General features: G+C 38.2%; 3 protein-coding genes across 6 annotated transcripts in view; 1 reads left to right on the top strand and 2 right to left on the bottom strand.

Moving 5' to 3' along the window:
* Positions 1-411: 411 nt before the first annotated feature.
* LOC121635788 (G-protein coupled bile acid receptor 1-like) lies at positions 412-7,196 on the bottom strand. 2 transcript variants are annotated; one of them, XM_041979120.1, is made up of 4 exons: positions 6,713-7,196; positions 5,942-6,079; positions 5,021-5,434; positions 412-3,273 (listed from the first exon to the last, which is right to left on the bottom strand). In XM_041979120.1, the coding sequence occupies exon 4, from the start codon at positions 3,216-3,218 to the stop codon at positions 2,199-2,201; it is 1,020 nt and encodes a 339-aa protein (XP_041835054.1). In that variant the 5' UTR covers positions 3,219-3,273; positions 5,021-5,434; positions 5,942-6,079; positions 6,713-7,196; the 3' UTR covers positions 412-2,198. The 2 variants fall into 2 exon arrangements, with proteins under 2 accessions (XP_041835054.1, XP_041835055.1); XM_041979121.1 differs by lacking the exon at positions 5,021-5,434 and having other exon boundaries at positions 5,942-7,196.
* A 4,479-nt stretch (positions 7,197-11,675) lies between these two features.
* Positions 11,676-16,270, bottom strand: LOC121635508 (angio-associated, migratory cell protein). Its single transcript, XM_041978712.1, has 11 exons — positions 15,913-16,270; positions 15,613-15,753; positions 15,407-15,526; positions 14,454-14,593; positions 13,977-14,121; positions 13,231-13,314; positions 12,809-12,924; positions 12,618-12,712; positions 12,448-12,538; positions 12,051-12,205; positions 11,676-11,868 (listed from the first exon to the last, which is right to left on the bottom strand). The coding sequence occupies exons 1-11, from the start codon at positions 16,001-16,003 to the stop codon at positions 11,793-11,795; spliced, it is 1,254 nt and encodes a 417-aa protein (XP_041834646.1). The 5' UTR covers positions 16,004-16,270; the 3' UTR covers positions 11,676-11,792.
* Positions 16,271-25,058: 8,788 nt separating this feature from the next.
* The window catches only part of LOC121635506 (histone deacetylase 4-like), a 66,829-nt gene continuing 65,374 nt past the window's right edge, over positions 25,059-26,513 (top strand). For 2 of the 3 annotated variants that reach the window (XM_041978710.1, XM_041978708.1), the window contains exon 1: positions 25,059-25,307. The gene's annotated coding sequence lies outside the window, so the exon portion shown is untranslated. Of the gene's footprint in view, positions 25,319-26,513 lie in introns of all 3 variants that reach the window. The other variant, XM_041978709.1, reaches the window with a different exon arrangement.

Genomic DNA, 26,513 nt, shown 5'->3' with positions numbered 1-26,513 from the left:
TCCATTGGATGGGTCTTTACAGCTCATTAAAATAGTCTTAAAAAGCACAAGTATGACAGGGTCTTATTTTGCCTCATTTAAGCCTCCTATAATTGATCTCAATTTGACAGAAACTGTAAACTCAACTTTAATTTTTAACTTATGAAAACTCCCCTGCTTGTTCTTGTTGTGGGAGCTAATCTTTTCTTGTCTGGTAGATGTATTGTAGTTTCTGCAAGCCTCCGTCTCCACTCTTCAGCTTGCATTCCAGAATATAGATAAACATTAGCAAGGGAAAAAGGAGTAAACATTGCAGACAGGGGGGTGACAGATGGAGAAAATCTACCAGTTCAACTGATGCAAGCAAGCAGCAACTTAAGCAATGAGGATGAAAATGTACGTCTTTGACATATATTCATAGGATGTACAACACAGAAACAAGAGCGCTTTATTGACTGAAGTTGTAACGTTACACCAGCTGAACAGAGCTGCAAGATACATATTGTGTAATTAGGCTCGACGTTGGTAGAAAGACTGCAGAATCTTCAATCCATCAGTGTAAGAATTACTGCTGCAATTAACTACTTTTTTGTCTGCGACTTTCCGGTTCTGCTGCAACTTAATTCCTGTTCAGAGCTGCTTATTTGTGGAAACCAGCACAAGGGGAAATGAGACTAAATCTAGTTGTGCTGTTATCATATCAGCTACATGTACGATGTTCTAATCTTTACTTTATTTCTGCTGAATGCCTATTTGAAGATGATTAAATGCCACCCAGAAAAAGTTTACATTCACATTGTTTCCTATTTATCCTGTTAAAATATGGTGTTAGCCTTATTTGACACTGGTACTTCTAATGTTTTCAATTATCTCTCACAATACAGTGATATTGCCATTTAAAGAGAAATTGATAGCTTTAAATCTATGCCACTTTCCCATTGACCATGTCCTTTGTTCTGTGCAGTTACACATAACAACATGCTCCCAAAACAAGACTCCATGAGTGTGTTTTTTTCATGCACAGGATATGACCCAGAATTATATTTCTTGGATATAAGACTTCAAATGTATTACAAAAAAAATGTATTTTAGCCTAAATAATAATCTTCTTTAAACCTCAGTTACATTGCTTATAATCAACACTCTGAGAAAATAAAGTAGCTTATTGTACCTTTAGGGTTACGAAGGAATGTCAGTGAGGTGGTACTCTCAAATGTACTGCTGTTGTACCCTCAACAGTGCAATTTGTACCTCATAAAAAACCAGACCCCAGAGATACAGTACTGGTCTACTGATGCGTATACAACAACGGTACTTTCAGCCTTGTTTCCACCAACAGGTCTGGGTTGGTGAAGGATGGGTTGGGTCGTGTTGTTTTGCATTTCCACAGGCAAAAATTAGGAAGGGTGCCAAAATATCTGATCCGACTGAACGTACTATTTTGGGAACCTTTCGTTGGGTCTCATTCTAATCGATGTTACCCTAAAGAGAGGAGCTAAGCACACTTAAATCCTGTAATTGGTCGACAAAATCATCACTTCCTGTGCGACTTGGAAATAAGAACAAAGTGGCCATTTTTGTCCTTTTTTTCTATGTTTCGTTCTTCTGTGCTATTATTCAAGGAAGGTGTCACGCCACTTTTAAATCACACTATAGCAGACACATCTATCAATTTCTGTTTGCTACGCCACTAACTGGGTAAGGGTACTGCTGGGTGTGGAATGCAACAGAGATCAGGGTTTACCAGACCAAACCAGACCAAACAGTCCAGCCCCAACCCAGACTGAGTGGAAATGAGTTATTTGAAGGTATTACCCAAGTGACAATCCTTTGTACCCTTAAAGGTACAATTAGGTGCTTTATTTCCTGAGAGTGAGCTAGCAGGTGACAACATGATCATTGTAATGTGTTGCTGGGTCACCAAGACAAACAGCAAAGTTTATATCCATTGTTGTAATGGAGTAAAGAAAATTAATTTTAGCCCCAATTTATGATTTTTTAATTTTAACTTTAATTTTTTGCAGAAAAAGCTTTGTATGCTAACTTTATTTGGTTTTTGCCCATGTAAAGAAATAATTAATGCACATAAAGGGAGATGGACACAGCCCAAGAGTTTATAGAAGCTTGTCTTTCTGGTGTAAACTTTATTTTTTATTTTAATTATGTATTTATTTTAAGTAAAAAAAAGCTTAATAAATATTTTTTCAACGAACGTTCTTTCAGACTGCAGTCTCTTCTGAGCCACGTGTCCTTCTCCACCTGTCTCTCAGTATCTGGAAAAGTTTGTGTGCTGGTTCTGTGTACTGTCTGTTGGCCAGGCCGAGCACCAGCGGCACCACAGACATGCTTCCGATTCCAGTGCAAGACAGCACAATGTGGGTGGTGGAACTCCACTTGGTGTCACTGATTAAGAACACAATACATACATGCATGTAAATAAGGTAGGGAATCCAGCAGGCCAGAAAAGTCAGCGACACCGCCACCACACAGCGGGTATACCGCAGGTTGAGCCTCTGCTCCTGGTCTGAGGCCTGATTTCCTCTATCCACTGCACGATGCAGGCGGCAGATGTTCTTTAGCTGGCCTCGGGTGATGCATAAAACATGACCAGTCATACCAGCAATGAAAAGAATCGCAGGTAAAACAAGGCCGTATACCTCCAAGTAGATGAAAGCATTGGGGAAGACCCGCCTGTAGGAGCAGCAGGTGGTGCGGTTTGTAGAGCAGTTTGAAAGCAACAAGTTCTGGGAACTCCCACAACAGCCATCCCAATCTGGTCCTGTCCAATTATTCCACCCAAAAGCAGGTAAAGATGCATAAAGGAGTGGTGGGGTCCACACGATAAGCAACGCTAAAGGGAAACTCCGATGCATCCACAAGTTGTTGTAATGCAGAGGGTCAACGATGCATATGTAGCGTTCATAGTGGACCATTACTAAGTTGAACAAAAATGCCAGGAAGAGGAAATTTGGAAACACGTGGGCCACCAGACAGGAGTTAAAACTCAACTCCCGGTTCAGACCCATCAGTGGGATAAAGGGCAGCGCCAAGCCTGTACACATATCAGCCACTAACAGGCTGAGGAAGAAGTAGTTGGTTGTGTTGTGGAGATGGCGATTGTAGGAGATGCCTGAGATAATGACGAGGTTGGCCAGAATGATGGAGGTTGATAGTGGCACAGTGATGGCATAGATGAGGCGCTTCTCAGAGAGCAAAGAGGTGGAGTCATTGTCATCCATGATGGCTGAAATCTGTTGCCTCCTTTCATTTACAGCCAGTCAAGTTACAGCTAACCTATAAAAAAAAAAAACTTGTTAATGTGGTCTGAATGGTGAGGGCTAAATTTGTTAGATCAACTATAGTTTTGCTTTCATATTTTAGCAGCATGGAGAGAAACATAGAGAGATTTGTAGAACAGGAAGGGCAATTGAAGAAGCAGCAGGCCAAGCAGAGTAAATTCTGGTAAATTCATTGTGAAATCACACCAAACAGGAAGAGATAGAATCATTAATAATGCACTTAAAAAACTCTCCATGGGCTGACACAAGAAAAAAAGTGTCCCCTTTTAAAAACCTTTTATGTCTCATATCAACATGAAATTGTTGCTGCTTTGAAGAGCTGTTATTCTGAAAAAAGGACCACTTAAATTTGTTCTTAGCTACTTGACCACCATGCAGCTTCAAAACCATCTCAAGCAGAATATTTTGAGTCAATTTGCTATTTACATTTGCCACATTTCCTTTGTGATGTCCTCATAGAGCCACTGAGTCATTTGAGCAGACACATTGGTTCAAGTAAAGTCACATATTGAAACAGCTGTAAAACCCTGCAGCTGTAATTGACTTTGTTCCTTTCTGTTGTCTCTTCACCACTGAATCAAATTTAGCCTTTTTGTAAGTGAATAGCATAGAAGAACACATGTTAATAGAAGTTAGGCTGCTCTCATTTTAATAATTTATCAGCTTGGACTCTGAGGTTACAGTGCCCTTTCTGTCTATTATATCTTAAGAACCGATACATGTCCCGGGTGTGGATAGTTTATAGTCAGAATAAGAAGTGCACAGGTTCTTACAGTCAGTTATAACCCATGCTAGTGTTTCATCAGTGATGCCACAGATTACTTGAAAAAGTAATCTGACCACTGATTACTGATTACTTCTTTAAAAAGTAATCTAGTTACTTTACTGATTACTAAGGTTTAGAAGTAACTAAGTTAGATTACTAGTTACTTTATTAGTTAAAACCCCCCAAACAAAAAAATGACGGACGGAAGTGGAGAGGCGGACCTCCCATCATGCACCAGGGTAATAAGTTTCTATATCATATTTTTTTCTAAAGTCATGTGCAGTGAATGATTTGTGTTTGTCAATTTAAAAAAGGTCAAGTTTCAGCGAAGAAAGGTAACTGCATGCTTACGAGTACATAAAATTTCTGTACCACCGTTAATGAGAAGGTGTGTTGAGTTAGATAAATACACTTTCGTCCACGGCGCTTGATTTCAAATCATATGTGAAAGGAGTGGGGAGTGCCGAAGTAACGCAGGACGAATATGAAGAGTAACGGTAATTTGATTACACTGTAGGACATCCTAACGCGTTAGATTATATTTTGTTAAAATATGTAGTCAGATTACTGTAATGCGTTACTTTGTAACGCGTTACTGGCATCTCTGTGTTTCATGCATCATATTAATTTGTGTTCTGTATATAAATAAGCATGTGCATCAACTATTGTGTTTTTAGAAGGTCTTAAAAGGTTCAATACACAGAAGTAAATTATTTGTTCAGACTTATTGGTTAAAATCTATGTGATGCTTTCTATCTGGTTATGTGTTTATTTAAAAGCAAGAATAGCAGGTCTTCTTACATTTATTTAAGGCCAATTTCTAGAACCTTCCGTCCTTCACTTCATCAAAAACAAAAACAAGACCCACATATAGCTGAATAAATTACAAATTGTTGAAAATAAAATAACATGAATGTATGTCCCTCTATATCATAAACAAAAAGTGTGATTTTTTTTTTATTAGAAAGGCATTTACCTTTTTGTGATCAGCAGTCCAGTTGTGTGTCATCTGTGAGAAGATATTTCAACAGAAATATAGCTTCCTGTCACAGTCAAGCGGGTTCCCCTGCATATCATTTCCACCAGTGAGACCAATAATAAGATTCAGTATTAACCACAGGAGCTTCGTCTTTATCATGTACGACTGATTTCTATAAACTCGACCCCGTCAGCCTCTACAAGCCACACCACAAAGTCAGACAGAGACAGAGCACCAAAGCATACAGCCGCTCTTCTCAGATACTTTAAGGGGGAAGTGTGCTGTAAACTAAGGAGGAGGAGGCAGCAGTTGTTCTGAAAGTGTCTTTTCCTGAGCGGGGTTGCTGGGAATGAGGGCAGCATCCACTAACCCCTGACCAACTAACATCTGTCCCTGTCCAGGTGTCCAGGACTGAAATCCATAAATAGAAGAGAATAAAAAGCTGTTGTTGCTGCATGAAAATCATAAGAACAGGTGTATCTTTATATTCAGCATTTAATTAAAATAATAAAAGGTAAACAAGAGATGTGCAAAATTAAGTGTGCATATTTTAGGAAACAAATGAGCATATAGTGCCATTTGGTGCTGGTATAATAATAATTTCCAGTAATGTTTTGATAAGTATTCCAACATTAGTCAGTTAGTTATTGTTGTTGATGTTGTTTTCTTAAAGGATAGCCTATATGTGATTGTTTTTGTTTTATTTTGTTTTGTTTTTATTATTCTATTAGGATGCAGTATGCCAATGTGGTTCCTTGGTACTGAAGACAAAGAGAGTTGAGGGTCAAGAATGTTTTGTATATTATTTAAACACATATGCATGTTTCATACATAATGCAACCTGATGTGCTGTACATGATTAGAAGAAACAGTCACACAAACAGATGTGATGTGCACATAGTATACCTTGCTACTCACCTGGTTGTCGCTGGGATACGGTGGGATAGGCTGGGGTAAAATCTTTGGATCCTCATTTTTGTTTCCAATATGAATTGCTACAGATTTATTTTTGACTTAGCTAAAGAAAGTTCTGGTAGATCCAACTATTAATTTGACCTTGGCACACAATAAAGCTTTGAATAAAACCAGAGTCCTCTGGTGAGACAGTACTATAGCTGAGTGTCTTCATTATAATTATAAGATATTTTGTTTCTATGATCCCACTCAATGGGACCATGTAAATTTAAAATCTGTTGAATGTTGTGAATGATCAATAATTAATAAATGACCCAAGGAAACATGCTATAACACACATTTGGGTCTAATTTGGGACAGATTTGGCACTTATGGCTCAGTTAAAGGCCACATTTGGACCAAACGTACTTTGCTGTCTGGGAACTATTTTTAATCAGACCTGATCTTAATGATCACATTTTACATCTGTTCTAATTGTTGTACTTTTAACTAAACTTTTCAACTCAATCTTTACTTACTATTGATTTTCAGCCTTCATAATAAACAAACTTTATCACTCATGACCTCATGGTAAGTAGTGTTAAAAGAACAGAAATAAGTGAGAAAAGTCTGCATAGATCTTAGGGGCCAAAACCACTTTTCCCTCAGCTACTTTAGCATCTTAGCTATCAGATTGTATGAAGCATAGAACATGAAAATGTATTAAATAATTTAGTCAATTAAGGTAGTTTAAAACTGACAGACTATACTTATTTATTAATATTGGACATTTACCTGTTTAATTTGATGAGAAGGTTAATACTATTCTTCTTTTCAATGCATAAGCTAATTGAAGGGATATAGCTTTAGCATAACTGACAGCAGCAGCTATTATGTTTTTATTTGAAATAATAATAATAATAATAAAGTAAAAAAAAACCTATCAACTCTTCTTAAGATTGTCCGTTCACAGATTCTGTCATTTTCTACAAACAACAATATGAAGAAAGGTTTTTACAAGTAATTAGAGGTTCAGTCAGTAACAGTAAGCTAACAATATCTTAATTAGCTTGAAAGCGAATATCTAGCATTTTTTATACTCCACATTTATGACTAGTTAATCAATTCCACATTAGTTTGAGTAGAAACTAAGCTATTGTGCTGTTTTTGCTGCTGCTGTAAGACTGTTAACAGCTTTTTTGGTGTAAATTTCTTGTTACTTTAACATTTTTTGGCCATCACAGCCAAATCTTTAATCTGTCTATGGTGCTCACTTTTCTTTTAAGTAGGTTAAAACATATTTTAAGATGTATTTGCTTCTTTTATTTGGCCCAGGGTTGAACTAAACATTAATACAAATGTGTGTTTGACTGAATCCTAACAGCTGTCATACACATCTCGTGTTTAAACAGATTTTTGGATGGAAGGCCTGCAGTGAACTGTTTTGTTGGCCAAACACGGAAGCCTCCTACCCTGATAGTTTGGAGCAGACCTGGTTCTGGTAAAGATGAATGAGCAGCAGTAAGATAATAGTTTTTAAACAGAAACGTTCCTGAGCCTGGGAGCTTCTGAAAAGACACAACACAGGCAGAACAGGACATGAAAGCACATTTTCCAAAGGAGGAGATATAGTATTTTAGGTTTCCAGGAACACCAGGCCCTATGGGATAGTAAATATGATCTAATCTGCTTTACACTTGAAAAAAAATAATACTAATAATCTTTTTTTGTGTGTGTGTGAAGACTTTAGCCAACACTTAAACTGTTATTAACTAAGAGTTGAAATGTGTTTTTGAAATGTACTGATTATGAATTTAAACTTATTTTGCAGAAAATATTCAGAATTTGGTATATTTACACTTAAAAAAAGACATTATATCAGCATTTTTCAGATTTTTTTTTCTTCCCTTTCATATTTATAAGCTTAATAGGTGGCAGAGTTCATCCCAGCTATCATACTGAAAAGCACAATATAACTCCATTAAGCCACCAGTTTAGAGTATGTTTTAAGTAAATTATCTTTTAATTCATCATTGTTTTTTGTTGTTGTCGTTGTTTTTAAACTCATCTTCTTTCAGAACTTAAAGGCTGTTTCTTTGTGTGTGTGTGTGTGTGTGTGTGTGTGTGTGTGTGTGTGTGTGTGTGTGTGTGTGTGTGTGTGTGTGATTTATTTATGTTTTTGCTAGCCATTAAACCAAAAACCATAAGGTACATACCCTTTTTCTCCATTAAAATGTATTAAATAATTTTCCAGTGTGTAAAATTATGTCCCATGACCTCATCTATAGGCTGTACAAAGAGGACAGTCCAAAACATAGTAGTAAGGTGTAAGATAACGGGAGGTAAGGAATAGATCATAACCAGGTGGCTGGAATGGTAAACAAGAGTATCTGTATTACGTTTGAGCTGGAAGTCTCAGGGTCAAGATGGGAGACACTGTCAAAGATAATGGAGAATGATTGAGCCAAGATCCTGTGGGACTTCCAGATCCAGACTGATAACTGCCAATAGCTGAACAATCAGACATCATGGTGGTTGACAAGCTACAGAGGAAGGCAGTAGTGATAGATGTGGCAATCCTGAATGACAGCAACAACAAGCAGGAACACGACAAGCTGGAAAAATATGAAGTAATGCTTCTTCTTTCTCCAAACACTAAAGAAAATTGTTTTTTTGTGAGAGTTTGCTCAAAAGGATTTTTCACTTTGCATTGCGGAAACTAAAGCATTGTAACTTTGCGGTTTTGTGTGCATGAAATTTAGGAATAAAAACTTAGAATCGTGAGGTGTTTTTTCATAGAGGAAAGAAACAGTACAGGAAGTGAGCATTGCAGTCAAAACAAACTTGTCTGACTGATGAGGAAAATATCCTGTTGTCCCTAAACACTACACCAGATAGGTACTGTAAAAGCTTTTCTCAGCGTCCTGTTGTGACACTGAAGAGTGCTGGCTTTGCATTGCTCTGGTCTTGCCTGAAATTTGACATCTTTATACATCATCAGACTCAACAATGTCCACTCGGTGCTTGTGCGTGCAAGCATTTCACTGCCTGTCTAAGTGAGTTATGCATGTACACATTCAGGTACACAGCATTTTTTGTACACTGAAACACAAGGAAGAGGTACTTGGGCACAGGATACCCTCTGACAGATGTTTTTCCTCATTCTACTCAGTAACCAAGAAGAGGGGAAGACCAGAAGACAAAACCAGACAGTTTATGGATTAAAAAAAACAAAACAAAACCTTGACATACAACATTTAAGGTTAACTTTAAGCCATTATAATGAATTATTTTTCTGGATTGGTAACCGATCAAAGTTCTGTTTACTTATCTCTGAATCTCTTAGCTATTAACACAAGTGATAGTTCACTGGGCTGCAGAGTAAACACAGCAGTGAGTTACTGTAGCAATGTAATTGTCTCACTTTTCACCAGATACCCAACAATCAGTTACACAGTAATACAAACATACAAAGTCACGTTTATCCCTCTGTTCTAGCAAGCAAGTGATGAGTTCATGTGTTTCCTGACTTGTAGGAAATGTGTGTCAGGGCTGTAAACTATCTCTAAAGTTTTACTCAACATTCCCTCATTTTATACAAAGTCAAATAGAAATATGAAGTGGTCTACTGGGCTTAGTTATATCTTATTTATACAAAGATTCCCCCGGGGATTTTATCTTGGAGAAGATGTAAACCATTTCACAAAACATCAGAACGGTTTGACAATTTCTGCAATGATTGATGAAGCACTTTGTAAAAATATTGTTGTAAAATGAAAAGTAAGTTTTTTTACGCATTTTAATGCAGAAGGCTCAAATAAATTAATCCTAGGCTATAAACTCTACATAAATAGTATCAGCAGTTATCTTTATCTTAAAACACCTTATTAAACTTTTGAAATATACAAAAGGTTATAAAATATGTAAGGAAAAAATATTAAAATGAAGCATAAATAAATAAATAAATAAATAAACACAGGCCACTTTTTTAGTTACACTTGTTCAAATACTTGTTAAATAACTACATGGGAACAACTCAATGCATTTATACATGTAAACATGGTTAAGACGGCATGCTGAAGTTTAAACCAAACGTCAGAAGGAGGAAGAAAGGGCATTTATGTGACTTGGAACATGACATGGTTGTTGGTGCCAGACAGACTGGTCTGAAAATTTTGTAAACACACACACACACACACAAAAGCATCTCTAGGGTTTAGAGAGAATGGTCTGAAAAATATAAGATATCCAGTGAGCATCAGTTGTCTGGATGAAGATGTCTTGTTGATGTCCGACTGCTTGGAGATGATAGAAAGGCAACAGTAACTCAAACAGCCATTGATCACAATCAAGGTATGCAGAATATCATCTCTGGATGAACATTTTCAACCTTGAAGCAGATGGACTTCAGCAGCAGAGGGCCACACAGGGTGTCACTCCTGTAAGCAAAAAACCTGAAAACTGAGGCTACAATTCACACAGACTCACCAAAAACAAAAGATTTGAAAAACATTGCCTGGTTGATGAGTCTCCATTTCAGCGCCACATTGATGATTGAGCATAAATAACATGAAAACATGGATCCATCCTGTCTTGTATCAATGGTTCAGGTTTCTGCTGCTGCGGGTGAAATGGTGTGGGGATATTTTCTTGACACAATAGGGCACAATTTAGCATAGCTTAACCAGCACAGCCTACCTGAGTATTGTTGCTGACCATGTCCATCCCTTTATGACCACAGTGTAGCATCTTCTGATGCTACTTCCAGTAGGATAATGTACCATGTCACAAAGATCTCAGTCCAGTAGAGCAGCTTTGGGATGTGATGGAATGGGAGACTCTCATCATGGATGTGCAGCAACTGTGTGATGCTGTCATGTCAATATGGAGAAAACCTCTCAGGACGGTTTCCAACACAGTGTTCCATAACACGAAGAATTAAAGAAGCTCTGAAGGGAAAGGGGGTCCAACCTGGTACTAGCAAGGTGAACTTAATATAGCGGCCAGCTAGTACGTAGTTTCTGACTCTGGATGTTTTGGTGGTGGTCGGTCCGGTTGTTTCTTGTTCCATATAGTAAGATTTTTTTTTTTTTATTGTTTTGTATTAGTTCGTTTCAGTTAAGTTTCCCATTTGTAAATGTAAATCTGTTATGTCAGATTTAGTTTTCTGTCCTTTTTAAGTTTATTTCTCTCAGATTGTCTCTACTGGTCTGATATTACTCATGTCTGATAAAAGAAAGATTAACCAGATTTCTGCTGAAATTAAATCAGTATCACATACAAGACACAAAGCAGTCACTGACCATTTTCATTTTTACCCAGAGAATATTGTTTAATTTTTGTATTTACATTTGAGTTTACAAGAAAAAAATTGAAGTCGGAGAAATTGAAGACCACACAAACCTTCAGGAAAAGTCCTAACATTTGACAAATGATAAATTCAAATGATAGAAAAGATGCCCTTTTATGCATCTTTTTAGGTCTAAGATCTTTTGAAGGACTGAACATTAAAGGCGAGTCAAAGATGGGACACTAAAATGCATCATTCTAAATTCGACTTTGTTTAGTCTCAGATTTTAAAACATGAGCATCCTCAAGATTAAAAAAGAAACATTTTGTTTGAAAGAGTCCCAGATTCTTGAAGTGTGCTTGTAGTAGTTTAAATATCTACCAATAACAACTGACGCAATCATACAAAATTAGGTCAAATATATATATATATATATATATATATATATATATATATATATATATATATATATTTAAAATCCAGAAAAGAAAAAAAAGTACAATTTTGTTTTCAGTGTGAGAAAACAAAAAGTCTGTTTTTCCTGGTGCATTTCCACTCCTCTTCCCTTTGTTCTCAGCCTTTCTTTTACCGATCAGGTCTTTGGAGGCAGAAGACTTTTGCCTGGTTGTCACCTGAGGCGGTTACTGCCAGAGATGCTTCCCTGAGGAGAGACAGGATGAGATTAAGAAAGGAATCACCATAGCTAATCCTATTTGGCTTCAACAGATAATCTACCTGAAAAATGATGGATGCTATGAGAATGACAAACTAAAGTTTTCGTGATAATAAACATTGAAAAAGATGGTGTTTGGCCCTAGCAACACCATTTTCCAGCAGTCATACCTGTTGACGGTGAAATCAAGGATCTCTGCAGCGTGGCCGTGGTACTCAGACAACATGTTACCAGAGCGAGCGTCCCACAAATGCAGCGCTCCGTCTAAACTGCAGGTAGCCACCACAGAAGAAGACTCCTCCCACTGCAGGTGAACAATGCCAGCCTGGAAGATCACAGAGAGGACCACAGTTGACATTTTGGACTCAGACTAAAGGAGGTTTTAACAAAGTTAACATACTCTTAACACAGTATAACAGCCTTTAAACAAAGCAAATTAATTCCTTGACTGGACATTGCCTTAACCAGACCTCCCTGATGATACAAGAGGTGGCTGCTAGGATATTTGCAATATGGGTTACTAAACAAACAAGTACTCCAAACTGTCCCTTTATTGTCTGCTTTTACCTCATGCTGGCACCTGTGCCTCAGCACCTGTGTTGAGAGGTCATATATGGCCAGAGTCCCATCCAAGTAGGCCACAGCGATGAGAGGCAGGCTGGGAAAGACAACAGAGTGCCACTTCATCTCAGGAAGTTGCTGACTTTCACACAATTTCACACCGCTTTCCAACTCACATGTTGCAGAATCCTACAGACTCGACGGAGTTGGACTCTTCCTTGTCCTTCGATCCCTTTGCTTTGCCTCCCTCCACAGAAAACGCTCCGACCACCTTCACAGGCACAACACAAAAAGCACAAACACCAGAAGCTGCTTACAGACACCTCCTCTTCCATCTTTAGTGTTCTGCGCCATTGCAGCGCCCTACCTTGCCCGTGGCAGTGTTGATGAGCTTGGCACAGCCGTCCACAGAACCCGTCAGCACCAAAGAGCCATCCTTGTTGCATGCTAGGCAGGTCAGCGCCCCCTGGTGTCCATCCTGACCTGACCAATGATGCACAACAACTCGGTATTACAAATTTAAACAATGCATGCATTAAGTGGTTTACAGTCAGGGCTTTTTAAGACTCTGATTTTGTAATATGAAAACAATTAAACTAAACGTAAACCACTACAAAAAATTCTTTTTTTGCTTTTTTGTCTCATCATGATAAATCCTAGATTGATTTCCACAAGGAAATCCCTTCTTTGTCCATACATCCTTCATATGCATTAGTTTCTTAAGTGAATGAGCATCTTTTAAGTTGTGCATCAACAGATTAACAGACAGTAAATGTGCATCAAAAGTACCTTTAATAACATGGATTGCATTTCCATGCTTCAAGTCCCACACCCGTACCGTTCCGTCCTCATAACCCACCACAGCACGCTTACCTAAAGAAAAAGTATCATTTTAAGATGCACATTTAATCTTTGTTAGAAATCATATCCTTTTCAAAGACTTGACTAATTCAAGTCAAAGAGACACAGGCTCAAACACTGATAAACTCATGAAGAAAAATATGATTTTTTTTCCAAGAAAAAAATACTAAGCTGCTAAGGATGTGACTATTATTCCATATCAACTTTACTAACTTTCAGTATCTTTTCTTTGGATGCATAATAGATAGATAGATAGATAGATAGAAGTACTTTATTCATCCCAAGCTGGGAAATTTAGGTGTTGCAGCGGTACAGTTATTTAGCAGTTGTGCTTCTTAAGGTAGGAAAAAAATTAAAAACAGTATAAAAATTTCAATATCTACAAGACTTATACATGGAGGTATTTAGCTATACACAGTAAGAAGTGAGAATAGCCAGCAAATAATATAGTCCAGTGCAATGATTAGTAGTGACAGTTGTTTTCAGTGACACAAGATGAGGAGTTTAACTGTGCAAGGTTGATCCAGTGTGATAATGTGTACCCATCCTTACTAAATTGGATTAATCTTGCCCCTCCTGTCAAATCTATGACATAAACTGAATCTGAGAGGCACTTTAAAATTAATGTAATTCTACACTGTTTTTAGTGAGTGTCCTGTTTTCCTATCTCTCACCATCAGGGAGGACTTTGCCGCTGGTGGCCTGGCAAGCAGGACTCTGAAAGGTTTTACAGTCTCCTCCAGGGATCTTCCACATCCACACGCTGCCATCGTTTGTTCCTGCTAGCAGCACCGGAGCACAGGGATGCCACTCCAACCACTGAGGAAGAAATAAATCCAAAAGCTATGAGAGTACAGAACTTTTACACAGAAACACACAGACAGTTTCTCTCATTTTCACTTCTGCTTTTTATAACTGGTCTGTGAGCAGACCGTCTAAACATTATGGGCTGTTTGCTCTGCAGTCGTGGTTGAAACCGCAAATTCTCAGCCTGAGCTGTCATCATCTCTTATATCCTCATAAATTCCTACAGCCCCAATGAAAGACTTTACAAGAGTGTTTACAGATGCACAAATTAAACAAACAAAAACTCCACCTGATGCCATATTTATGGATAAGAGTCTTAAATTCTCTTCCGCTCAAGCCATTACCTCCAGATCTCCAACCTCAAAGGACCAAATCTCCTCCTTGGTTTCTACTTTCCAGACTTTAATCATGCCGCTCATGTCACCAGAGGCCACCAGAGAAGAGTCATAGCTAAACATGGCACATGTCACAGAGTCTTTGTGGCCTGTGAAGACAGAAAAACTACTTGGTAGATAGTTTTGCAAATTATGTGAGTGTTGCAGGAAAAAAAACTAATTGTCCTAAATATCTGCAAGTTGAACTGATCTTTGCATCTGATATGTTAGTGGAATGTCATTTAATTTTATTCTGCTTTTTAATAATTAGGCAATGGCAGGATAATGTGTTACAGCACACTGGCTTCGTGTTCTATGCACATTCTCAGGATACTGTAAATCATACATGCAATGCAGTTGAATTGAATGAAAACTGAGCATTAGATTTTCATAACAACTTACTTTGTCCCTATGTAAATCTTAAGTTGGAACGGGCACAGAAAGCTTTACTTGTTCATGTGCATGGAGATGAAAATTTACTACATGCAGAGCTGTTTTCAACATTGGAGACAATTTAGTCTGGATAGTTATAGATCAGACATGCATCATCGTGCAAGACACTGCACTAGTGACACCACTCAGAGCTGAAAACACAAGTGAGAGACAGCAAAGTAAAGCACAGAGAATGCTGGAAATTAATCAAAATTAGGCTCATTTAAATAATTTCTTACAAACAGTTGTTTTAGGTCTCAGATAGCTCGATATCTGGAGTAATTCTTCTTCTCTCATGACCCAATGTTCCACATTCTCCAGCTCTGATTAATCCAGCTTTGTGGAATATATTAACAATTTCTTCTCTGGTTTGAAAATTCTGGAAACTTTTCAGATTGCTTACATTTTTTGTTCTGTACTTCAGATTAGGCAAAAGGACGCAACTACAGCTAACATAAATTAAGTCCTTTTAGCCTCCCTTTGACACTCACCGGTGCACTCCAGCAGAACCTCTCCGTCGCTTACCCTCCAAACATAGGCCTTATCATCCTCACCTCCTGTCACAGCCAGGCTATTTGTTGCTGGGTCCAAACTCACACAGAACACTGAGCCTGGAAAAAGGAACAGTAACAGATGTTTCAGGCTTCAACAACCAGAGGTTGTCCAGTAGTTGTATGATTCTGCACGAGAGATTCACCTGTGTGTTTGGAGAAGGTGAGCTCACTGTCGTCTTGTTCTGCCTCAGCTTCCATCTCATCCTCTGTCTCCCAGCCTTCATTATCCTCTGCGTTTCCAGGTTCTTCAAAATCAACGTCCTCCAAGTCATCAGCTAAATCATCTAGGAGAGAGTCCAATTTATTAACATAGACAGTATTCATACGGACAATGAAAGAGAAGTAACCACAAAACTGGCAGGACATTTACCACACAGCTATCGATCAGCAATTTAACAGGAATGTTGAAAGGTAAACAATGACTGCCGGGTCTTTCCCAGTACCTGGACCAGGCTCCTCGTCATTTAGATCGATGACTTCAACGATTTCCTCATCTCCGTGGAGCTCAATGGCATTTTCTTCAGTATTATCCATGTTGTTAGCAAGCTAAACGCTAGCTAAACAACCAAGAAGTAACGGTCCGAGTAAAGCTAAGTTGGCTAACTGGACTTTGGGGCCACCTCACTTTCGGCTGCTTTAAGAATTCAAACTAAGTGTCACCCTTCACATTTACTCATGGACGTCACTTTCAATGAAAAACAAATTCAGAAAAGCGACCGTTTAAATGTCAGACGGGCTGTTTACCCATGATTTCTTCACATGTTGCTGCCCGCGACTGAGAGACAGACGCATTATGATGACGAAAGAGTGAGTCTCAAAACTGGCCGTTCATCACTAAATTAGATCAGAGAAGGAAGAGTCAGTTGTGATTGGCTGTTAGGATTAGGACACTATGAACGATTGGTTATTTGATTGGGGAAGGCTGGGTTTGTCCCCACGGCTGATCCAATCTAGCACTTAAACGCACAACAGTAACGTCGTTTACGATTGAATCCAGGAGATGACGCTGTTGACAAAATGAAAAAAAGTTATACGTTTGTTTTAATAAAAAAAAAAAAAAAAAAAAAAAAAAATCTAAGTGAAACTGCACAACTGCCATAGTTTACTTTTTTTCCTCCCAAATTTTAAAAGATCATATTTTACTGTATAAGAATTAATGGTCCATTATCACCATCAGCAGCACCACACAGATGTCTGCATTGTTCTTCTAGTTTATCTTTTTTTCCAACATATTCTTAGCTCTTAGAATTCAAAATCTATCCCAAAGATGGGATATTAGCGCTTTGTTCCCTTTATATGTTATGGTAATGTGATATTACTTACTGTATGACTGGGATCATTCTCCTCTACAAACAAAACTATCTTTTAATCAGTTGCATTTACATTGATTTAAAATAATTTACTAAATGAATGACAAATCTAGTAATAAGAGTAGCTAAGCTGTTAAAATAAGGTCAAGTTCATGTTTATGTGACTATGTATGACCTTACATATTGACTCCTGGACAGTCAAAAGCACATAATTTAGAAATGGTTTAATAATCAGGGGGTAAAAGTAAGGTTTTGAAAAGTGGGGAGAGCATGATTGCAGGCGGAACAATGACCTTAAGCCTTGCAGTGATACAATTTTTAAAAAGATAAGTAAATAAATATCCACTAACAGGGATCAATTTGCCCAACATCTGTGGTAGCAAAATGTTCTACGCACAATGAAACTAAATGTCTAGCTGCATGTCTGTGGAGCCTGAACTCTGTCTGTTGGGAATGACCTATAAACTTCTGAGAGATTAAAAAAAGAAACACAGATCTCAGAGTCCACACTCTTACCATGTAGGTACTGGTAATAAAACCACAGGGAAAAACATCATTAGCAGGATGGCTGCTCTCCATTTTGTAAAGGAGCTGCTCTCTGCCTTAATCCCTCAATCAAACATTCCCCAGTCTGAGATATTTTATGAACACTTAACCCAGCTTGTCTACCTTAGGTCTTTTGGTTAAAGTTATATGCCTCTTGCTATATGCTGCTGCTGGCAGGACCCATGGATTGCATGCCCAAATACGTTTTACAGGCTGCCCAGGCGCTCCATTTTGATCCTTCCCTGGAAAAAGACAAGCATCTCAAGATGTGGCGAGATGTGGAAATATCAGGGTGTATGTTATTTAGACATTTTAAATCTGCAGCGAGTGAGAGATTTATAAACTCTCTACTTGGTTATGACTAAAGGCTGGAAGAGGCTGCAGAACCTTCATGCTGGAAAGTTAGATGACATTAGCTGCTTACAGTTGCTTTATGTCATCATGTTCTTTCTTATTTATTATTTTTTATGGCCTCTATGGAAGCAAAGAACTCCATTCAGCTCGAGCTTGCATGATGAAAGATCATAGAACATGGTCACATGGTCTGGGACGATGAGATTTATGGGCAAATTTACTTACATATCAGTTGATTTTGAGGGATGATACAGATTTAAAAGCTGATATTTTACCATATAATCAAATAAACTAATTTCCATACTTAACAATGGCAAGTAGTCTCTGTTTTTCCCCTGAACAAGCCTTTGAAAAGCAGTTAGACTATCATGAGACACTCACAGACTCCATTAAAACCCAGACTTAGGAAATTCTTTCTGGCTTAACAGCTCTTTGCAGCAGTGGGGCTCATAAATAAAAAAGATTGACAATACAACCAATGAAAGTTGGATTTGAATATACAGTCTTAATCCAGTCAGAATTATACACTGTACGCACAGTCTGGTCAGGACTTGCCATCTGACCTCAGAAAACATGTGATTCAGTCTGCTGAGCTTCCAGGACATTCAAATCATCAGTCATGGGACGAGAGTAAAACTCGTGTCAACAGAATTACACTTGTGTGTTTTAGTTATGGTGAAATAATCCTTGTAAATAAAAAGTAAATTAATTAAGTGAAAAGTCTGAGGTGTACAGTGAAGAAAATGGTGAGAGTACAGTCCCTTGTGGTGCTCCTGTGCTGCTGACCACCTTCTCACACACGCAACCTTTCAGTCTAACAAACTGTGGTTTGTTAGTTGGGCAGTCATAAATACAAGCAGTTGTTGAGGCATCCACTTCCACATCCAATTTCTGGAACTTCTAATGTAACAGTGCAAGCTGAATTGTGTTAAAGAGAAATCAAAGAACATGAACTTCATGATGCTGCCTGATTTGTCCAGATGAGAGTGGACTTGCTGAAGCTGGTAGATGATGGTGTTTTCAACCTAAAGAAGGTTGGAGGTGCCACTTGAGAAATCATTGTGAAAAAAATCTCTTTAGAAAAATGTCTTGAAAATGAGTTGTACTATATATAAAACATTTAATACAACATGATCTGACCTAAACTATGTTTTTTGCCCCATCTTGTGCCACAATGTCCGTTTTTCTTTCTGTCTTTTAATTTTTAGCCCTACTTTAATTTTTATGTGAAAAAAAATTCAGATGCTGTTTAGCTTGTTTTGTATTGTCATCTCTTTCAAAATGTTACAGCATAGTAAGTTACAATGACTTACTCTCATGTTCAGCCATAGGAACTCAGAAATAGGACTTTCCCTCAAGAGATGGGGTTTATGTGTTCTCTTTAAATGTCATTTAACATTAAATCTCAGTTCTTCTGCTTCACTATAATTCAGATGGAAGTATTATTTTTTATCTCAGCTTGATGGCAGCACTTCAGGAAGTGTCAAGAGGGCAGATTTAGCCTCTGAGCTTCTGTGGCACTGTTTAATTTCAAGAGCAACTAAAATGGGAAAGAATATAGTATTATTCATCTGAAGTTGGATTTTTTTAAAAAGTAAATACTGTGTATTATTCATCTCCCGATGTTTCAGATTTATCAATTACCAAACTTTACATAAGGTGTATGAAACTAGTTTCCACTCAGCCAAATAAAACAGTAAAATTCTGCTTTTAATTTCCGTTGGTATTACAGTTGAAGTCATTTTTTGCAGGGTGACTGCTTAAATATAACAGGTGCTTTCACATAGAGCAAGTTTTTATACTTCTTGAATCACTAAACTGGTCACAGTGTGTTCATTAGTTTAACCTTTTGACTTGATCTGCGGCTGTAAAAAAATGTATTTGAAAGCTAATTGGAAATGATTCGGCCCTAAATTTAAAGATGACAGGAATGATAACTTGTTCAGAGCTTGCGTCTTGTTCCAAGTGCTTTCCAGTCTGGATTTGACTTTCAAATCTGTCTATTTTTACTCAGGCTCTCTGGAACAGCACATTGGGTGGGCTTCTTTCTGCCGTCATCAGGACAGCAGAGACCAGGAGCGGCCCGTCATAACAACATTTCTCCGTTTATCACCCCAGCGAGCTGGTTTATGTCTGAAAAAGCAGGGGACTCTGGGCTGCTGTTTCTTTATAGGCATGGAAACACACACTCCCTGACCAAGACATTGGACGCATATTCTTCTACAATGAGCACAGTTACGTGCACCTTACACACACGCATACGCACACAAAAGCAGTATCAGTAATAAGGCCTGGGAGCTGTTGCTGTGTGAGAGGTAATTACTCCATGCAGCTCAGCGTGGCTTTGATGGAAAGTTTTAGACTAACTGGCTCAACTGTAAGAAGCCTTGACTCTGCTGCTTTTTAACAAGAACTCTTTATGGCTGCTTTAACTCTCTCTTCTCTTTTAAAAACCCTGCCAAGGCATCCTGGAAAAAAATGTTTGTCTCAATTTTACATGTTAGCAACCTAACATAAACAAACATGCTTAAAAACATTTCTATGTGTCAGAATCTGCTGTATGGCAAACTGTACATTGCAACATGATGCTCACAAGTGTTTTCCTCTTAGCTGCCAAAGCAAAGCTTCTTTATGACGCTGAGGTTTGCAAGCTTTGTCTGTGTGCTGCATTTGACTCATGTGGGTCCATGTTGGGTGAGACGATGGCTTCCCTTCACAAACCACTAACAGCCACTTGTGTGTGTATTGCAAGTGGTCTGGTCCACAGCCTGTGTGTGATGTGTCTGCTGTGGTAGCGAAGAGGAGGTTTGTGCATGGCCCTGCACACTCCTCTGTTGACTTTCCTGCCCTGATTGCTGCTCCTCACTCAGGTGCTGGCCAGAAACACAGTGTATTTCTGGAACACCATTACTCAGGATCTGTGTTTTCAGATAGTTACATGTAGTTTTTCAGCAGAGATGGCTTGAAAGGCATCATGCTCCAAAAAAGAAGAGACACACAGGACGTTATGTCAAAGAGGAAGGAGGTGATGACTGCTCCCCCTGGATGCAAAATAGTTAAACTAACATAATCAGCGATTTGGCAACCCGAGTGTGTTCACTGAATTGAAAATGTGCTGCTCTGGGCAATATAAGCCAATCTAATCCCTGCTTTGACATCATTGCTCTGGATGCACTCACACACTCACACATATACACACATTAGAGTGTTTAATGCTCATCTGCGTCAGCAAAAGCCTGTACACAAACAATACAGATGCAGATGTCCAAAAGCAATTACTGCTCCCTCCTCTGTGTTTTTTCAAGTTTGTGTGACATTACAGTCATATGGGTATGATCAAAAACACACGTCTAATATGCTTTATTTTTCATTTATAAAGTTTTTAAAGTCAGTTTAACCATTTCAATTGAATTTTACATTTTATACTTTGAAGAAAGGTGTGATTCTAAAGGATGTGCTTTGCAGGTGGCCTTCACAAACTTTAATTAAAACCATGTCTAAATTCCTCCTTTAATTGGTAAACATGTACAGACAGAGGAGGAAGGTCTTCACTCACACAGGCTTGAGGTTACAACCCCGAAGAGCTTCCTTAAACGCACCATCAGAGATGCCTTCAAGATCTGCTGCCTTATGTAACTGAAGCTCCACAGCTCATCCACAAATTACAGTATAATCCTCTGTTGCTATGGATACGGCTGTCCCAATGGGCCTCCCTTGTACTCTGAAGGAGGAGCGACCTCGATTAATAAATGCCAGTTGTAATGGAGCAGCACAAAGCCAGGGTCAGGTTAGAAATAATAAAGAAGGTCTTGCAGCAGTAATAAAAATGTTGATATGGACAGAGGGGAGGTCAGTGATGGAGCAATTAGACATCTGCCCTGCTGAGATGCCCTTGTGCAAGATGAGTAATTGTTGGTGGAGCATGACCTCTTTGCTCAATATAGGAAGAGGTGAAATGGAAAGGAAAAAATATAACAAAACTCTCTGTAACTACCTATTAATGTTATAATTGGTTAAAATAGTAATTTTCCAACTTATTTGCTTAGTTATACACCCTCATTCACCTGAAACACTGACCACATCCTAAAGGGGCTGCTCAAATGCAAGATCATTGTTAAGACAACCAACCATACAATCGTAATTTCCAATGAGGAAAAGGTCCAATAGATGATGACTTTATCCCTGGAAAGTGAGTTGAAAGTTCCAACCCCCAACTACTCAGCCCTTATTCAGACCAGACATCATCTCCAGGCTACAAGGCAGTTCTTACTGAGAAAAGAAGCTGAAGGAAGTACACAAGAGGAAAGTACCAGGAACTAGTGGAATACAAGGTGCATGCAGTGGAAGTGAGAAATTGTAAGGTTGCATTATTAAGAAGCTAGATTAAGCTTGGTAGTAATGGAAAACAGCTTACCAGATCCATTTACAATATTTTAGAAATAACTGAGTGATAAACTGACAAGTTATAAATAGTTACATGTTTCTGTGTAAAAACATTATTCTAACAAGCTCCAATTTAAATAATTATCATACACACTATGACTAGTCTAAAGGTATCACAAGCTCATCTTTGGTATCATTGTAAAATAATGCTGAATTTTTGAAAAGGGAAAATAGAAAAAAAAGAAATAAATAAAATAAAACAGGTTGATAAAAAAAATCTACATTGTAAAAAACCGTAATGCCACAGTCTTTTCTTTATAATTTCACAGGTTTTACCTGTATATAGCCTATATTTTTTATATAAATAAGATTACAGTAATTGGCTGCAGTTTTAAGTCTACCAGTCCAAAGTTTGGACACAGTTTCCTATTAGATTTAATGGGAAAGTCTTTCTAAACGTTTGCATGGTTGCATAAAATAACATAAAAAACATATAAATTAATTTATCCAAAATAACTGTAATAATACATTTTCAAAAGTGTCCAGTCATAATTTCACAATAAAAATAGTTAAACAGCTAAATTCATGTTTAATACTGTTAATACTCTGCTATTTCCCTGTGAATGTATTTACACTATGATACGACATACATACATACATACATACATATAGTGTTAGCCGAGAGGTTAGGGAGGTGGACATGGGACTGGATTATTAATATATATGCTAACCTTTTTCATTAAATATTAAAAACCTGAAATAAAAACTAAAGATCTAAAGACACAAACTATTTTTATAACAGAATTTTATTGTAATTGTACAAATAATTTTTTTCTCTGTATTTTCCTGGTGTGTAGATATTACTGTTTTTTAATTAATTAATTTTATTTTAGTTTTACAGTGTGGTAGCCACAGTGTAATTCTGTTAATTAAATTATTTCTCTTTTCCTGTCTGAATTACAGCCTGGCTCAAAACTCAGCGTTGATGAATTTCCATCACATTTTAGCTCATTCTGCTCTCCTGTGTGTCGGCCTGCCTTGTTCAGGCCAGAAACTAATCTTTACGAAATTTCTCTGTGAACTTCAGTGAGCTGTCTAAGGAGCCTGGGGACATGAGAGTAGACTTAACTCACAGCAGCGCTGTGCAGTCTACCTACACTTGATGAATAATAACACTGTCTCTGCCTGCAGACGTACCCTATATAGAAACTGGTTAGCATATTACAATAATCTAGTCAGCTAAAACAGGTGTTTGCACATTTGCCAGTGGGTGGTGGCTGAGATGCAAATCAAATATAAAGTAATGGAAATAAAGACATATTGGATTAGAGCTGGCAGAAGGGAAGATATTTCATGTTGAAATGTGAAAATTGGATAAAAATATTTGCTCCACTTTGCAGGTGCTGGTTATGGAAAGTGAGTAACAGAAAGAAGGTTTAGAAATGCTGGAACAGACAGATTTTGTTGATGGACTGGATTTGCTCTCCTCCCAATCTCAGCTTCCCTTGCCATTAAAATGTGATGTTTTAGAGACGTGCACACATTAAAAATATGTTTCAACTGGGGTGTGCAGAACCCACATGCTCTAGTTTAGAAATTGAAGTGTTTTCCCAGCTCTTGCTTGATGCAGGATCTGAGCAGCCTGACAGCTCAGGGTCTACTTTGTTCTAATTTGTTGTTAAAATGCACTGAATGTTTTCAATTAGTGACAGATTTCTACTGCAGGCAGGCTAATTTAAAAATCTGGACTTTAATTGATTTATTACAGAGCTACAAACCCCTTGTTTTTATTATTGGGGTCCAAAGATAATACATAATAAAGTGATAGTGCACCCCCCCCCTGCCCTCCCCTTTTTATTTAGGTGTAAATAGCATTACATGACTATTGTTATGAAATGTTATGTTTTTTATTGTCAGACAGCCATCTTTGCCTCATTCTTTCCGCTCTTCTAAAACCTCTGATTCATTATACTACCCAAAGTCTGCAAGATTATGTCGCCTGTTTTTAATGAATGCTAATATTAGAGTACACTAGTTTGTTGTGCTTAGATTTTTCTAACAAATAAATCCTACCTCCTGTATTCGCAACCCATCCCTTGCTCACTTCCTCATTCCTCTCAGCCTCTTGCATTTCTCAACATTTTGCTGTGGTTAGTTATTCAAAAAGCAGGGGGTGTAGTTACACTTTAAATACTAGCCTTAGTATACAGAGATTTCTTCAAAATCTCTAAATTATATTATGTTACATGGATGATGAATTAGCCTACATAAACTTTTCTTCTCAGAAAGAAAGTTTGATCCATAACCAAGCTGTTGTCAGTTAATCTAGGTATCTTCTTTTCCAGATGTTCCAGGGGTTTTTAAAGGTTTTGTTACCTTTGTCTCAATCTTTTGATTAAATTCATTTAAACAAATCTCTTGAAATCAGTGCTGGCATTAATTCCAAAACACATATTTTAAAAGAAAACTTAATTTCTAACTCTTTCAATGAGCAGCATTTTGGAGAAATTGGTTGTAATAACTTCAAGTTATTTTCAAGAACGCGTATAGTCTTTTTTTTTTTTTTTTTTTACCATGATATGGGGAAAAAACAGCTCAGAATGGGGGGAAAAGATCAGAAAGTAGCACAAACTATTATGTACGTATTATGGATGTCATCAAGATAAAAAATGCTATAAATGTGTTTAATTGCCAGTGATGTAGGATTAATTACAAACTGGATGATATAGTACCCTACTTTGCGTTTTACAGATGAAATACAAAAACATATAAAATATTTTGCTCTGAAAGGCTCTGAAAGTTACTGGAATTTAAGATTAATGGTTGCATATGCAACAGAAATTCGGATTCTGGACAAAGTTGTTAAAACAAAGTGATGACATGATCACTGCATGCTGAAATATTACAAAACAGGACACGCCCAGTCCCAGAGACGTTTTCCTGATCGGTGGCAAAGCTACAATCACAGCGTTTCATCAAAACGACCACGAAAGTACACACATATCACGCCGGATACAAGCAGATGATCACATTTTCATCCGGCTGACCCCGCCTCTGGTGAATGCAGGGGCGCTCCATGTGACGCTGGGCTGTAACAAAAATCCAGTATGGCGGAATCTGTCAGGAGATGATTTTTTTCGTCTCCCTGTGCGCTGAGAAAAAATCCCGGAGTCTTGACATGGGAGCGATATAAACCCCCTGAGGGACACATGTTGGGAAGACTGGCCTCCTCTTGGCCGGTGTAGGTGAGCTGTTGGTGCGTTTGTGTCCGCTCTGGATGAATGTGTTGCCGAGCAGCGCCGCTTTGATGGTTATATTCAGGCAAGGGATGCACAGACAGGATTCATCAAAACAATGTCCGACTGAACTTTCCACGTTACTCCTGTTCGGTTTCGCTTTCCAGGTTATATTTAAACGGTTGCATTTGGGTCTAAATCGTATGTGAACGCCGTAGGAATGATTTAATATCTTTTAAAAACATTTAGCTACGAATTTCCATGCGGGTTATTACACTATTGCGGGCGGGAAGTGTGTAGGCAACAAGGGGGGGAATGGACGGGCGATGTTTATTATGTCGATTGTTTGTTGCTGAACTATTTATAGAACACAGTCGAGCCTTAGGCTTTACCGTCTTATAGACTGTGCCAACACTTCTCTAGCGCTTTTTAGTCGTGTTAATTAAAGAAAAAATGCGCAAAACAAAGGTCCAGGCCTGCGTGAGTGTGTATTTGAGTGTGTGTGAATGGTTCGGGATGGGCGGTGGTAATTCTCTGCATGCGTCAATCTTTCTTTTTTTGTGAATGGGGGCGTACAGGCTGTTGAAGATGTTAAAACAGCACAAAAGCAGCACATTAGGACAGTTTTAAAGTGCAGCTTTCCACATGGTGTGAGTTGTGTTCATAAATCTTTGGCAGAAGAGGACGAATTTTTGTCATTACGTGTCAGGGAGTTTATGTTTGGGCTACAGGCTAACCCCTTTATTTATATGACAAGCATTTTAGCAGCCAGTGTCATGATAAATCGAAGTCACCCATTTATTTGATGTTAAATGATGTTTTTTTGTAACATTGGTATAATTTTGCACCATCACACTGCTTTCTTTATATTGGGCTCTAGGGCACATCTCCCCCGTTCTGTCACTCTGCATCAAGCCAACTCATTTTAGGGACAATGGCCTAGGACGGTCAGATGAATGCCCCTCCCGAGACAGATGAGATGCCCTGGGAGAATTGGTGTTGCAGGAACCCCACCAAGTGGCAGCTACCCCCATGACACACACATTTAAAGCCCCCTCCTTACTTTGCCTTTCTGTGCAGTGACCGACTTTTTCGGGGGGCAATTTGTCCTGCGGCTGCACTGTCTGGCCCTCTTGTCTTGACACCCCCCCCTCTTCTCTTTAATGCACACACACACACACACACACGTGCATCCATCCTGCTTCAAAGAACCTT

Source organism: Melanotaenia boesemani, chromosome 24, assembly GCF_017639745.1.
Source record: "Melanotaenia boesemani isolate fMelBoe1 chromosome 24, fMelBoe1.pri, whole genome shotgun sequence".
NCBI classification, from domain to species: domain Eukaryota; kingdom Metazoa; phylum Chordata; class Actinopteri; order Atheriniformes; family Melanotaeniidae; genus Melanotaenia; species Melanotaenia boesemani.
Note: the sequence above shows the minus strand (reverse complement) of the source record. Positions and strands in the feature narration are given on the sequence as shown.